This window comes from Delphinus delphis, chromosome 5 (assembly GCF_949987515.2).
Source record: "Delphinus delphis chromosome 5, mDelDel1.2, whole genome shotgun sequence".
NCBI lineage: Eukaryota > Metazoa > Chordata > Mammalia > Artiodactyla > Delphinidae > Delphinus > Delphinus delphis.
This window is the reverse complement of record NC_082687.1, coordinates 50,921,550-50,936,047: the sequence shown is the minus strand read 5'-3', so window position 1 is coordinate 50,936,047 and position 14,498 is coordinate 50,921,550. Positions and strand designations below refer to the sequence as shown.

Here is a 14,498-nt window from a genome sequence, read left to right as displayed (position 1 = left end):
ACTTCTGAATGCATAGGATCCAATTCTCTGACCACCAAAATAGGTGAGGTTCCTGTAATACACTCACATACAACATGGACCTTTCCTTCCTGACACACAATTTCTAATTTTGCTTTTCTTTGTTTGCCTGTATTTCTCAATGATCCATAGGATTCGTAATGGCAGTGACTACATCCTTGCTTTTTTGCTCACAGAGGCCCATAATAGACAATAAATACTTGTTGAGTTGATAAATGAATGATTTGCACCTCATCATTCCCTTAAATCTAGCATCCTATTGCACAAAATTCACCTTCAAAGGAATGAACATCTTGAAAGTGAGGGTACTGTTTTCAGTTTGGGATCAATGGAAGATCCTTCTTCCACTGTAACACATTATAATGTGTTTTGATGCTCTATGTTTTTTGGTGATAAATGAACGCATTGAGAGACACCAACCTTTACAAACAACCTTTAATACTTCCATTCTTTTCTATTACATTAAAATAATATGTCCTTGAAATAAAGATGCAGACGTAGAGAATGGACTTGAGGACACGGGGAGGGGGAAGGGTAAGTGGGGACAAAGTGAGAGAGTAGCATTGACATATATACACAACTAAATGTAAAACAGATAGTGGGAAGAAGCTGCATCGCATGGGGAGATCAGCTCGGTGCTTTGTGACCACCTAGACGGGTGGGATAGGGAGGGTGGGAGGGAGACGCAAGAGGGAGGGAATATGGGGATATATATATATATACATACATATATGTATATATATATATGTATATATGTATATGTATATATATATACATATAGCTGATTCACTTTGTTATACAGCAGAAACTAACACAACATTGTAAAGCAATTATACTCCAATACCGATGTTAAAAAAAAATAATATGTCCTTGAGAAGCATTTATAACCATTAATTGGTTTGTCTTTAATGAAGACATAGAATTAAAATCTAAAGTCCATTGATAAGGATCAGGTTGAATTGTTAGCTATGTTAAATGGGATCGTGTAGCATGCCAAAATTCCTTTAGAATATATTCATTCTAATTTAGGTCATCCTGGGAGGCGGGGGAAAGAAATGGACTTTACTGAATTCAGATTGTACTTACGAGCTATGTGATCTTGAGCAAGTTACATACAAAACCTCTCAGCAGTAGTTTCCTTATCTATAAAAGAGGGAATAACACCTAATATCAACCTCATGGGCAAGTGTGAGAAATAAATAAAACAGAGATAAAATATACAAAAAGCTTAGCAGAGTGATTGGCCCATCGGGAATAATCAAAAAATGGTAGTTATAAAAGCAAAAATAATATGTAATAAACTAATTAGATGGAATAATTACCACATCAATCTAGATATTATGTAACCCAAATACTCCTGCACAACGGAATGCATTTTATCAGGTTACTAAAGATTTGTTGCCCGGTATACTTTATCTCATGTTTGTTGTTCAGGTATCTATTCTTTCAGAGTCAGATCACATTACTGAATCAGAAGAGAACAGCTACTCAAGAAATACTGAGGCTCAGATTTAGCTACAGGGTTTGAACTCTGCATTTCTTCTCTCTGGCATTAGGAATATTTGCTTTTAGTTTTACAGGTAAAAGAACATTTATATATATATATGTAGAAAAAGCTAGCTAATGTGAAGGCAAGGAAAGAACTCCTTAGTCCGAAAACTCATCTTCTATACTAAACATTTAAAACCCCATTAATAGTAACACTTTTTCTAGGCCTTTTCAAAATGAGACCTGCTATTTGTTTGTTTTCTTTTTATTATGGAAAATTTCAAAACTAAACAGAAGTAGTCAGCACAGTATAATGATCCTCATGTACTCATCACCTGGTTTTGACAATTACTAACTCACTTCATCTATACTCCTACTTCCCTTCCCCCTCACACACTATTCTGAAGCAAATCCCAGGCATATTATTTCATCTGCAATTATTTCAGTACATATTTCTAAAAAATAAGGACTCAAAAAACACAGCCACAACATCATCACTACAAATAATAATTAGTCCTTAGTAACATCAAATATCCAATGTTTAAATTTTTTGGTTGTCTATAAATGACATAAACATATGCTATTGTTCTTTTTCAGACTGCTTATTTGAATCGAGATGCAAATGACTGTACACGTTACAGCTGGATGATATGTCTCTTATCTTTCAACCTCTATGTCTCTCCTTCAGCTCTATTTATTTCTTGCAATTCATTTGTTGAAGAAATTAGGTCCTGCATATTTTCCCCACTGTTTGGATTTGCTGCTTGCATCCCTGTTGAGTCATTTAACATGTTCTTTACCATATTCTTCTGTGCCCTACATTTCCTGTAATTTGATAAATCTGATATAGAGGCTTGATCAGATTCAGGTTCTATTTTGTTGGCAAGACTTCTTCACAGGTGACGATATAGTCTTCCATCAGGACACACATAAAGTGTGGTTGTCTCTCTTGTGATACTAGCAGCCATTGGTGATCAATGTCTAGATCCATTAATCCATTAGGGGGTTGCAAAAATAGTGATATTCTAATAATAATTCAATCATTCCTATTTCTTTCATTTTTATTTTTTTTTGGCTGTGTTGGGTCTTCGTTGCTGTGAACAGGCTTTCTCTAGTTGCCGTGAGCGGGGGCTACGTGAGCGGGGGCTACTTTTTGTTGCGGTGCATGGGCTTCTCATTGCAGTGGCTTTTGCTGTGGAGCATAGGCTCTAGGCGCGCGGGCTTCAGTAATTGCAGCACGCAAGCTCAGTAGTTGCGGCTCACAGGCTCTAGAGTGCAGGCTCAGTAGCTGTGGCGCAGGGGCTTAGCTGCTCCGCGGCATGTGGGATCTTCCCAGACCAGGGATCGAACCTGTGTCCCCTGCATTGGCTGGTGGATTCTTAACCACTGCGTCACCGGAGAAGTCCCTCTATTTCATTATTTTTAACTGAAATACTTCTATAAGGAGAAACTTCCCCTGATTTACTACTTGGAAATTTGGCTTTACCTGCTGTTGTTTTCTTGGAGAAGGGTAACATATTAATTAACACATTGGCAGTGACTAACTTATCCTATAAAAAGATGCGATGAATCATTTTCTTTATGATTGTAGAAACCCTCACCTTGAAGGAAAAGGAGAATATAACTGCAACTGAAGGAGAGGAAGTAAATGGTGATCAAAAACCTGAGATATCTGGGAAGAGAAGAAAGAAACACAGACGCTTAAAGGTAACACTTTGCTAAGTCTGTTCTTATCTGGCATATAAATTCCTATTTGGAAGCCCACCTTAAGGCTTTGAATACTATCAATATTTACTTACTGAAGTGTCCTGCATTCTTATCTCCTGTTCAGATCTCTCCCCAGACTTTGCACAGCTGTCAACTCTACCTGAAAAAAAAAAAAAAAACTCTACCTGACATGGCAACTTTGATGTCTAAAAGACATTTCAGAGTTAACATACCTAACATGGAACTTTTAGTTTCACCTCAAAATTGTGACTCAGATCTTCCCTATTTTACTAAACGGCAGCACCATCCACCAGTTACTAAAGCCAAAATGACAGGAGTAGTCTTTGACTCCTTCTTTTCTCCAATCCCTATAATCAATGAATCACCAAGTGCTGTTCATTTTGAGATTATTAACTTCTTCTTTCTATTATTAATGACACCACCCTAAACCAAGTCACAGCTGTTGAGAAACAATTGTGCTATTACAATAAGTCTTTTGGCATCCCTGCTGACATGTTGGCCTCCTCCGGAACATTCTCCACAAGAAGGGAGAGTGATCTTTCTAAAATGTTAATCAAGGATCATGAGCTGATAATTGTTGAAGCTGTGTGATAGATTCATTATACTAATTTCTTCCCCTCTTTATGTGTTTGAAATTTTCCAAATTAAAAAAATAAAATGTTATTCTGATTATTTATCTTAACTTCTTACTATTTTACTTCTCGGCTGACTCCTCTATGTTCTTAAAATAAAACCAGATGGCTGTGAGCCCCAGCCAGCCCTCAGTCTACATGTCCAGCTTTATCTGATGCCACTCTTCTTGCTCAGGCTGCCCAGGCCATAACCTGTCAGTTCTGAGAACCCTTTAAGCTCTTTCTTATCTTAGAGCATTTGTACTTTTTATCCCCTCTACCAGAAAATGATCATTCCCTAGCTCTTTGCAAGGCTGGCTCCTTCTTCTTCCTTCAGGTCTCTGCAAAACTTCACCTCTTTAGAGAGGCCTTTCTTAACCACTCAATCTAATTTAGATCTTCCTTCACCACTACTCTCTGTCACATTATTCAATTTATTTTATACCTTACCACAATTTATAATTATCTTGTTTGTTTATATTTATATAAATATACTTACTTGTTTATTATGATAAGAAATTAACTTGAATGAATATTTAAAGGTATGTGAAGGCATATACCCACTCACATTCTGTTCTATTCTATTCATGTTATAATTCCACTTCTTTGAGAAACTGGTGGATAGAATATAAATTTTTTTTTTTTTTTTTTTGCGGTACGTGGGCCTCTCACTGTTGTGGCCTTTCCCGTTGCGGAGCACAGGCTCCGGACGCCCAGGCTCAGCGGCCATGGCTCACAGGCCCAGCCGCTCCACGGTATGTAGGATCTTCCCGGACCGGGGCACGAACCCACGTCCCCTGCATCGGCAGGTGGACTCTCAACCACTGCGCCACCAGGGAAGCCCCATAGAGTATAAATTTTAATAATCTTGCTTCATAAACAAAGTAAGATTTTGATTAGGAGAGTAACTTCTTGAAATTGAAATTTTAGGAAGAGAGTGATATGAAATTTGGATTGGTGAAGAAGAACATGGAATTAGAAATCTCTATTTGAATATAGTCTCTCTTTGATTCTAAACTGCCCAATATTTTTAAGTGCTGAATAATTTTAAGTGACAGTCATTGTTTGATTTAAATGTCTAACCTCTGAAATTATATTTTGTATTATTAACATGACACCTCTCTCATTTTTATGACCAATACATTTATGTTTTATCATATGTTAATTTCAGGCAATTCTTCTACTGGTATGATAAAGAACTCAGTAGTTTTGCAGATTCTGTCCTCTCCCAATCATTGCCCTGACTCAAGAGTCATAGGATTCATTTAAATTTAGTTAGACCAAAAGCAAGGCTACATAAGCCAGCCTACCAAACCAGGGAGCAGATGGAAATTGTCTGCCAGTAATCTAAAGGATGTCCCTGGCATGACAGAATTTTAGAACTGGAAGATATCTTAGAGATCATGTAATAATCCAAAGCGCTCATTTTAAAGGGGGTGAAACTGTTGTTCTAACAGGTTTACAGACTTACTCTTCCCAAAATAAAAGATAATATCCTAATCTGGTCATTCAAGTCATTGTCAGAAGACCCTTACGGAATTGTATATTAAATCTTTATCATATCAAAATCTGGAACACAGGGCTTTTATGTCATAAGTCCATGATTTTCAGTATAGTAAGATAACGCCTCCTTCTCCCTTCTTTCCAGCACCTTTGGAGGCTTAAGTCTTTTCAAATTATTCCAGTGACCTCTGCTGTTCCTGAGATAGTATCAACACTTCAATATGTTCTTGTTTTAAAAAATGGTTTGATTTACTAACATGCCAAACTAATAGTACATAAACTCAACAGAACACATTTCATATTGGCACCTCCTTCAAGTCTATTAGCCCAAGGTGGGTTACTAGCTGCACAGAATTTAAATTTTGTTAAGATTCTTTGAAAAAGTTACTTGCAGATTTGACGGGCGTTGTGAGTAAAGAAGATGGACATCTCTTCGTAAAATAAATCGGTACCCAAATCGATAATGCTGTGGTGGGCTGGTGGCAACGCTGATTAAGCATTTATGGGGCTCAAGTCCATTATAGCCACTGAGCACTCTGATGCACAAAACATTTTAGAAGCTAGAAAGAATTCAGTACCCCCTTGTAGAAGGACTTGCATTTCACATAGTTAAGGGGCCCAGGGAAAGGCTTTATAATCTATTTGCTCCATATAACTTGGATATGTCACCACAGCAGTTTTCCCAGCTGCTGCTGACAGCCTCACTTGCCTGTTCAGACAGTGATGGACCCTAACCATCTCCTTGTTTAGGGTTTTAAAACATGCCCATAAGACGACAGGGGCCTTGAAAGCCCATTTAGATCCTTTCCTCTCTTCTGGCGGAACCACACCCAAACCATTCCAACCAGATGAAACTCACTCCTGGTTTTACATACGTAGCAGAGAGACTCCATAACATTTCATCTGGGCACTCACAGTGGGCAGAACTCTGGTGGCAATTCCATCCCTCACTGCAGGACTCTGTCATCCCAGAGTTGCAGCCAATTTCCTTCCTGGCCGCTGAAACCCAGCTAAGCAGCTCGGAGGACTCTGCCACGACCCCCAACCGGGTGGACTGGCCTCGACTAAACGGGTGGCCCCAGCACACATACGGGGCGTGGCCCGGGGCTGCAAAGGTGTCCAGAAAGTAGAGGACCCGGGGTCGCAACGGGAGGGGCAGGGTGGGCGTGCGCCGCTCTCGCGAGAGCTCACGGGGTAGGGGCAGCGAGGGGATGGAGACGAAGTGCCGGGGGAGCAGCGCTGCGGTCGCGGTTCTTGTTCTCTGTGGAGGAGGCGAGTGGCCCTTTCTCCGCCCCTTTTTGCTTCTCCTCCCACTGAGTGATTCAAGCCTTGCGCTTCCCACTTCCGCACCCTCTGCCAGCCATTGGAACTAGCAAAGCCGAACAAGTTGCGGCCGCCGAGCAGCCGGCGTTCCCCGCCTCCTCATCCTCTCCTCCTTCTCCTTCTTCTCCTTGCCTGGCCGCCGACGTCGCCGCCACCCCGAGGCCTCGCGACCGCCGAGCCCGCAGCCCACGCCACGGCCGACATGAGCTTCTTGTTGTGAGTAGCCAGGCCCAGCGCGCACCGGCTTTGTTCAGGAGACCTGGGCCGCGGGTCCCCCACCCTTCTCCCAGCTTTGCCCCTAGCTGCTTGACCCGGGCGTTCCCACCCACCAGGTCTCGGGGAACCTGCCCCGAAAGCTCGCGTTGCCTGACCGCCGCCGCCTTCCCGGCCCGCTTCGAGCAGGCGGGGAATCCTCCGGCCCCCAAGGAGGCTCTCTTTCTCCCCGGACCCCAAGTCCCGACACACCCCGATGCCCGCACCCGCATTTCTCCATCACCCCAACCTTTCCTCTCGCTCTTCTCTTGCGTTTGTTTGTTTGCGCGCTCTATATAGATACCTCCCACTCTTCCGCAAGACCCGTATCCGACGCGTGCCCGGTCGTCTGCCTCCGTCTCCCCTGTTCATTGCTTTTATTTCTGGATCCCAAGCACAGAAGATAGAGCTTCTACTTTCTTCTGTCACCCTAGGATCGTTTTCATCCCCCACTTAGGTTTTAGGAGTGGGAAGTTGGGGTGACAAGTCTTGTGGATTTAACACAACGCGGCTGCTTGCGCGTCAGGATCCTCTGGTGACAACCTGGGGTCTTGGGGACTGGAGCGCCTTGCTTTCTCGAGGCGCCCCTCCTCCCAGCGTGCTCCCCTGAAGAGTATGGGCTCTATCTTTTTAGACAACCACCATATAGGGTCTGGGTAGTGTGCCCTGGGTTGATTAAGGAGTTGTTTTGCAAATCATTTGTAAATGCCAACTCAACGTCACATTTAGTGCTCGTCATTATTTCCCTTATCGTTTATTGCAGACGAGTTGAGGGGGATGGGCAGAAAGATGGGGTGGCCGGATGGGAGTATGGTGGCAGCAGACAAGCCTCAGGTCCTCCGAAAACAGGACCTTACACCCTGGGAAATTACTCTTTTGAAGGCTTCGCTGTGATTCACCTCTGTTTAATCTGTGGTTAGAAAGCTAATAAAAACTCGGAGATTGAAACCCACCCCATATGCTCCTTTACCGTTGTGGAGAAAATTAGCATTTAAAGATTTTCTTCTTTCCCCACCTCCCATAATTTTTCGTCATCACATTGGCACCTGAATCCTGAGAATTTAATTAACCCTTATTTTCACAAGCTTATATCTAGAATGTTAATCCTTTTTAGGGTGTTTAAGCAAAACTGAGCCATCACAGAGGCTAACCGGCAGGTGGACTTGCTAATATTTCTAATATGCACAGGGGTTGCCTGGCTTGTGTCAACCTGCCTAACACATTTGAGTTTATGAAACCTCTTTCTTAGGCTCATCCTAGAAGTTGATTCTGAGTTTGTCAGATAGGTAGTACTAGATGAGAGGACTGAGTGATTTCATAAACGTCTTTGCTTCCTATTTTAGTTTGAATCAAGATAGCCAAGCATCTCCACTTGAAACTTCTCATCTTGAGTATTTTTTGCATTGCTGTTTTTTGATTTTTTCAAGAATTTAAAAGCTGTCTTTGAAATAGCAATGTAGATATGTCCTTGACTGCTTCTGATGGGCCTGTGTCTCTTGGAACTCATAGCTAAAATTGTTTGAAGCAGGGAAGAACCATATTTGGCTGAAACTAGGGGATAGAGAAGGTTTGGGTGGTATTTTCTGAATATAAATACAATAGTATCCTGCTTTTCCATGGCTCAGTAATAATTACAGAAATGTAATGGATAAGTTCATTATCCTGAAGCGTATTAGCTGCATAAGAAGAATCTTGCCATGACTAATGTAGATAGCACATTAGAGGGTTTGTACTATTTGGAACACAATTTTTCAGTCAGGTCACACGTAGCAGTTAATAAATTCTCAAGATATTTTGCCCGTGTGCTACTTGACAGTCCAAAAAAGTTAATCTAATATTTTTGGTTTTGATTTTTGTCCACTGATAGTTTAAAATCTGAAGTGAACACCTCGTAAGTAGAAATAATTATTACCAGAAGTGAAAGAACAAAGTTTTGGTTATCTATTATTTGGTATAATTTCCTGAATCTTATTTCTGTACCAACAGATAAGCAGAGAAAATAAGAGTTGCAGTTCAGGAGTTAAATACAAATATTTCTCTCCAGTTCTTGGAAGCTTATTTGTAAAGCGGCTATAAGTGGATGAAACTGCAAAAATAAGGGCAATGTGAGATAGGGTTATGAAGTTGATGACTCATAACTCTTGAGGGCTTTAAGATAGAAGAAAAGAATTATTGATTTAAAAAACATCATTCAGGGCTTCCCTGGTGGCTCAGTGGTTGAGAGTCCGCCTGCCGATGCAGGGGACACAGGTTCGTGCCCCGGTCCGGGAAGATCCCACATGCCGTGGAGCAGCTGGGCCCGTGAGCCATGGCTGCTGAGCCTGCGTGTCCAGAGCCTGTGCTCCGCAACGGGAGAGGCCACAACAGTGAGAGCCCCGTGTACTGCAAAAAACAAAACAAAACAAAAACAAAATAAAAAACATCATTCATTGTGCAGGCACTGGTGTAGGCACTGGTTCAGAATAAATTTGCACTGCTTTGATTCTAACTGGGACAAACCTTTGGTTGTGCTGCATATTGGCCTGTGTGTGTCTTCAGATTAAGCTAAACTCCCAGATAGTGCATACAAAAACTTCACAGGAACCTAATTTAACTTTATAGACTCAAATCTTTAAACACATCCATAGTACCTTCTGTGTGCTAGGCATTGTGCAAGATGTGAGACTCTAGAAATGGTAGACAGTGTATAAACAGTCATCTGTAATAGACGCAATACAAGCATAGGGGTCCAAAGAATACAGAGTGTTCTATTTGAGCAGGGGGAAGATTTCATGGAAGAAGTGATGGATAGTTAATGGAAGGTATAACAAGAGTTCTCTAAAAGGGTAAGGGGAAATGGGAGATTTCAGTTAGAGGAAACATCATGGGGGCATGAAATTGCCTGTGAATTCTCCATTTTCAGGTTTGTTCAAGAGGCTGTAGAATTTGGGAGCTAGATGGGGTCTATCAGTAACACAGCTTACTCCTCTCTTTTTTGCTAAAGTGGCAAAATCACCAACCTCACGTTACTGGCCTAATTATTGGCCTGGGTAGAATTGGAACACAGGTCTCTTGACTTAGGGTTTTTCCTCTCCTGACATTTTATGCATATAAAATTGAGGGAGATTTAGGATCAGAGTGAGTTCTTAACAGTCATTCAAAAAATATATAGAGTGTTCTCTATGTTTCTAGCATTTTTAGATTGCAAGTCTCTTCTGACATGGAATTCCACAGAAACATTTGACTAGGAAAAAACCAAGGTGTAATTTCCTAATGTAAGACTGCTTGGTTGGAACAGAGTTAGAACAAATATAGTTAACTTTAAAACAGAAGTTTGTAGGAAGGTGGTTTAGGAATGAGAATGAATATAAACCAGGTCTGTTTCTGTATAGGAAGAAACAAAGAGGTTGGGAAAGGAAGGAAATATTTATTGAACATTATGCTAGACAGCTGCCATTTGTGTTTTCAGAAGAATAGCAATTTGGGAAAGGGGACACAGGGTTTTAGCTGTGTTTATATGTGTGTCTCTCTGTCTCCTTCTTCTACTTCTCTCTTCTCTCTTACCTCCTTCTTTCCTCCAAACACCTCCCCCCACCCCGCCCCCCATACCAGCATCTTTGTTTTCAGGCAGATGATTCAACTGATTTTAGTGCTTCAATATCCTCACCTGTAAAATAAATTAATAATAAAAATAGCCTGCTAAGTGCTTACCATGTGCCAGACACCAAATGCTTTAGATAAGTAACTCAATTTAATAACTAGCAGGAACCCCATTTTTACAGATGAAGAAACTGGCAAAGAGATGTTAAATAATTTGTTCAAATTATGTAGCTAGTCAGTGGGGTCGCTGGGATTTGAATCCTGGCAGTCTAGATCCAGAGAACCTACCTCATATTACCTTATATCTAATTGATAAAATTATATAAAAAGGTGCTATTCATATAGGCCTTGTTTTTAAGAGAAGTCTTTCATGACCAGGTATTAATATCTCATACTGTGAGGACTGCTTTCTAAGGGTCATCAGGAATATAATGGTGGAAGAGAAAATAGAAACCTTTAAATTTAAATAATACTTTAAGATTATTTTTGACTTTTATTTTTAGTGTAAGAATAATACTAGTTGATTCACTTTGTTATACAACGGCAACTAACAACAATGTAAAGCAATTATACTCCAATAAAGATGTTTAAAAAAAAAGAATAATACACATGTTGGAGTAATCACAAAATACTTTTAAGAAAAGGAAGAAAATAAAAATCTCTCATAATCAGACCTTCAGAGATAACTGTTGTATTTTGTGATATCACTTCCTAATCTTTTCTGTCACGTTTTTGTTTGTACATATGTAAAAATACACAAATGGATCCCTACTGTGCATAGACCAGGTTTTTCACTTGTGAATTTTTTATGTCAGTATACTTCTACAGCATCACTTTGAGTGGCTGTTGACCAAGTATTATCTTTGCAGTTTTGTTATCTGACCAACCAATTTAATAAGTTATGCTTTTTCGGGGGTGGGGGGGAGGGAGTTGAAGTAAGTATGGTCATCTTTTCAGAATTATAGTTTTGGGAATTGCAAATATCAATACTTGGCTGTCCTTAATTTACTCTTACCATCTGATACAGGATTGCTTTTGTTTTACATTACAGAGTGCAAAATAATTACTATGTGATTACTTTTACCATTAACGACTTTTTTTCCTTGATGTACTTGAAGAGTTTTTGTATCTTTGGAGTTTCTGATATATGAAAGCACATGTAGTACTTGTCTTCAAATGCATATTTGACTAGGAGGTATTGAAGCAGAATACTTGTGTTACTTCTTGAAAAATACAAGAAAAATTGTACCTATTAGGAATGTTAAGTCTATAGAGAAGTTTTAAACTCTCCTTTCTTCCAACATTCCATTTTTTAAAAGATTGAGATATAATTGATGTATAACATTAGTTTCAGGGGCATAACTTCCATTTTTGTTTTGTATCAATTAACTAACTTAAGGCCATCTTTTATAGCATGCTTAATTAAAGTGTAGCTGTGAAACCTGTTCATTTGCAGAAGTGATTTTTAAGTTTTATTTTGAAACATTTTCAAATTTTTAGAAAAGCTGCAAAGAATAGCACAAAGAACTCCCATATATTCCTTATCCAGAGAACCCATTTAGTTTCATCAGTTGCTCCAATAATGTCATCCTCAGCAAAAGGATCCAGTCAGGAATCATGTCTCATACCCAGTTTTGTGTGTGCTGCCTTCTTCAAACTGAAACATTACCTTAGGTTTTCCTTGACTTTCAGGATTTTTATATCTTTGAGGACTACAGGCCAATCATTTTGTAGAATATCTCTCAGTTTGAGTTTGTCTGGTGTTTCCTTGTGGTGAGACCTGGTTGTGCATTTGAGGCACAAGTATCACAGGTGTGATACATGTTTTTCTTACAGCGTCTTATCAGGTGCACATAATGTATGTTTGTCCATTGTTGGAGGTGATTCCTTTGATTAAAGTGTCTATAAAGATTCTCCAGCATAAAGTTATTACATATTTTCTTTTTGTGATTAATATTTTGTCGGGCGCTATTTTGAGATTATGTAACTATCTCCTTCCATTTTCACCTACTAGTTTGAGTGTTCATTGATATTTCTTCTCTATATTACTACTATGACGCTTGCCAATATTCTAATTCTGTCATTGCTTTTACATTTATTATTTGACATTTTTACTGTAAGGGATCACTTATTCTTCCCATTTATTTATTTTTTTAGTATGTATGAACTCATGGGTTCCTATTTTATTTAATGAGTTATAATCTGTAATCATTATTTATTTTGGTGCTCAAATTGTCTCAGTTTTAGCTAGTTGGAGTCCTGTTCAGACTGGCTTCTGTGTCCCTTTGATTTGTTCCTGTCTTTCTCTGAGTACTCCGTTACTTTCCGGCACAATCAGATATTCCAGGTTTATCGTTTTTTTTTAAAATTTATTTATTTAATTAACTTATTTTTGGCTGCATTGGGTCTTTGTTGCTGTGTGTGGGCTTTTTCTAGTTAAAGTGAGCAGGGGCTACTCTTCGTTGCGGTGCACAGGCTTCTCATGTGGTAGCTTCTCTTGTTGTGGAGCACGGGCTCTAGGCGCGTGGGCTTCAGTAGTTGTGGCACACAGGCTCAATGGTTGTGGATCACAGGCTCAGTAGTTGTGCCTCGCGGGCTCTAGAGTACAGGCTCAGTAATTGTGGTGCAGGGGCTTAGCTGCTCCACAGCATGTGAGATCTTCCCAGACCAGGGCTCGAACCCGTGTTCCCTGCATTGGCAGGCAGATTCTTAACCACTCTGTCACCAGGGAAGTCCCCCAGGTTTATCTTATACTTTCTCTGCCTCAGTCCTGGAACTGGCCATTTCTCTAAGGGCCTTGGTTCTGGCCAGTGATGAATAGTATTTGGAAACCAGAATTTAGGTGATAGGTGTGCTTATTACTACATATGTTTTGCTGCTCCCAGGCCCTCTCATTGGACAATGCTAGAAAATACATACCCATACAAATTTACATCCAAATATTTTATTCTTTATCTATCCATATATACCCAATGAGTTCACACTAATTCCTGCAATTCTGAGCACAGGGTTCATCCTAGTCTTATCCCTTTATGTGGTTTTCACTTTCTCCTTTGTCAGTGAGAAACCTTGCTCCCATTATCCTCAATATACTTATTTGTTCAGACCTCTGTAAATATAGCTATTCTTCTAACTCTGCGTGGCCACCTTCCATGTGGCTTGGCCTTCAGTTGTCATCCAGCCACCATTACTCCTTTCCTGAGCATGTGTGGACCCCTCCTTCGGCCATATTAAGGATGAAAGTAGTCTGAGACTCCACTATGTGTGGTATGAGTGTGATAGTAATCTAATTTTTTCCCCCATGAATCCTGTGTTTAGGACCAATACCTCAGAGATGTTGGGAGGATTAGATATCCTGAACGTAAAAGGCCTAGCTCAATGTGCAGCAGTGATATCTAGTTCATTGTCAATATCTCAACAGTGTGATGGTTGCTTGTAGCTGTTATTATTTTTTATAAACATAGTCATCATTTCTGATTACTAAATCATAGCCAATTTCTGTAGGTTTATTATCATATGTATTGGTGCTACTTTGATTTTCTGAAGTTAGAACTTAAAAGCAGAAGCTTGAAGGTAAACAAACATTATTTGGATAATAGTCTAAGTACCTCATAGTCAAGCAGCCTTATTAATATTTGTAATGGAAAGACTGAATCTTATTTTATTGCTACTATTGTTTTATTTTTTTCCCTAAGTTCTCTTGTTGTTATCAAATTAAAATTTGATGAGAATAGTTCAGTAGTTATAGTATTGGGTGTTAATTTTTGTGTGTTTCTTTGTAGAAATAGTTAATGGTTTAACTTAAATAATTTCTTAGTATTCAGTATAAACATAGAATAAAGTGGAAACAGTAGGGGTAAAAGTCTTTTATGGCAACTTTTCTGGTATCTCGATGCCCAGATCATGTTCCACACAGATGGGCAGCAGCATGACCTTCTCTTTAGAGAATCTGTTTGTTTGCTGGTGCCCTGTAGCATTAGATTTAACTAATGAAAT

At 39.7% G+C, this 14,498-nt stretch overlaps 1 protein-coding gene and 1 long non-coding RNA gene across 3 annotated transcripts in view; one reads left to right on the top strand and one right to left on the bottom strand.

Annotated features, from left to right (window-relative positions):
- Positions 1-395: 395 nt before the first annotated feature.
- Positions 396-7,365, bottom strand: LOC132425927 (uncharacterized). 2 transcript variants are annotated; one of them, XR_009519543.1, is made up of 5 exons: positions 7,228-7,365; positions 3,306-3,373; positions 3,108-3,178; positions 1,105-1,161; positions 396-668 (listed from the first exon to the last, which is right to left on the bottom strand). It is a non-coding gene; the product is annotated as an uncharacterized lncRNA (long non-coding RNA). The 2 variants fall into 2 exon arrangements; XR_009519544.1 differs by lacking the exon at positions 7,228-7,365 and adding an exon at positions 6,264-6,311.
- The window catches only part of MOB1B (MOB kinase activator 1B), a 60,683-nt gene continuing 52,880 nt past the window's right edge, over positions 6,696-14,498 (top strand). Inside the window, exon 1 of the mRNA XM_060012420.1 lies at positions 6,696-6,887. Coding sequence (XP_059868403.1) covers positions 6,874-6,887 — 14 coding nt within the window. The 5' untranslated portion in view covers positions 6,696-6,873. The remainder of the gene's footprint in view (positions 6,888-14,498) is intronic.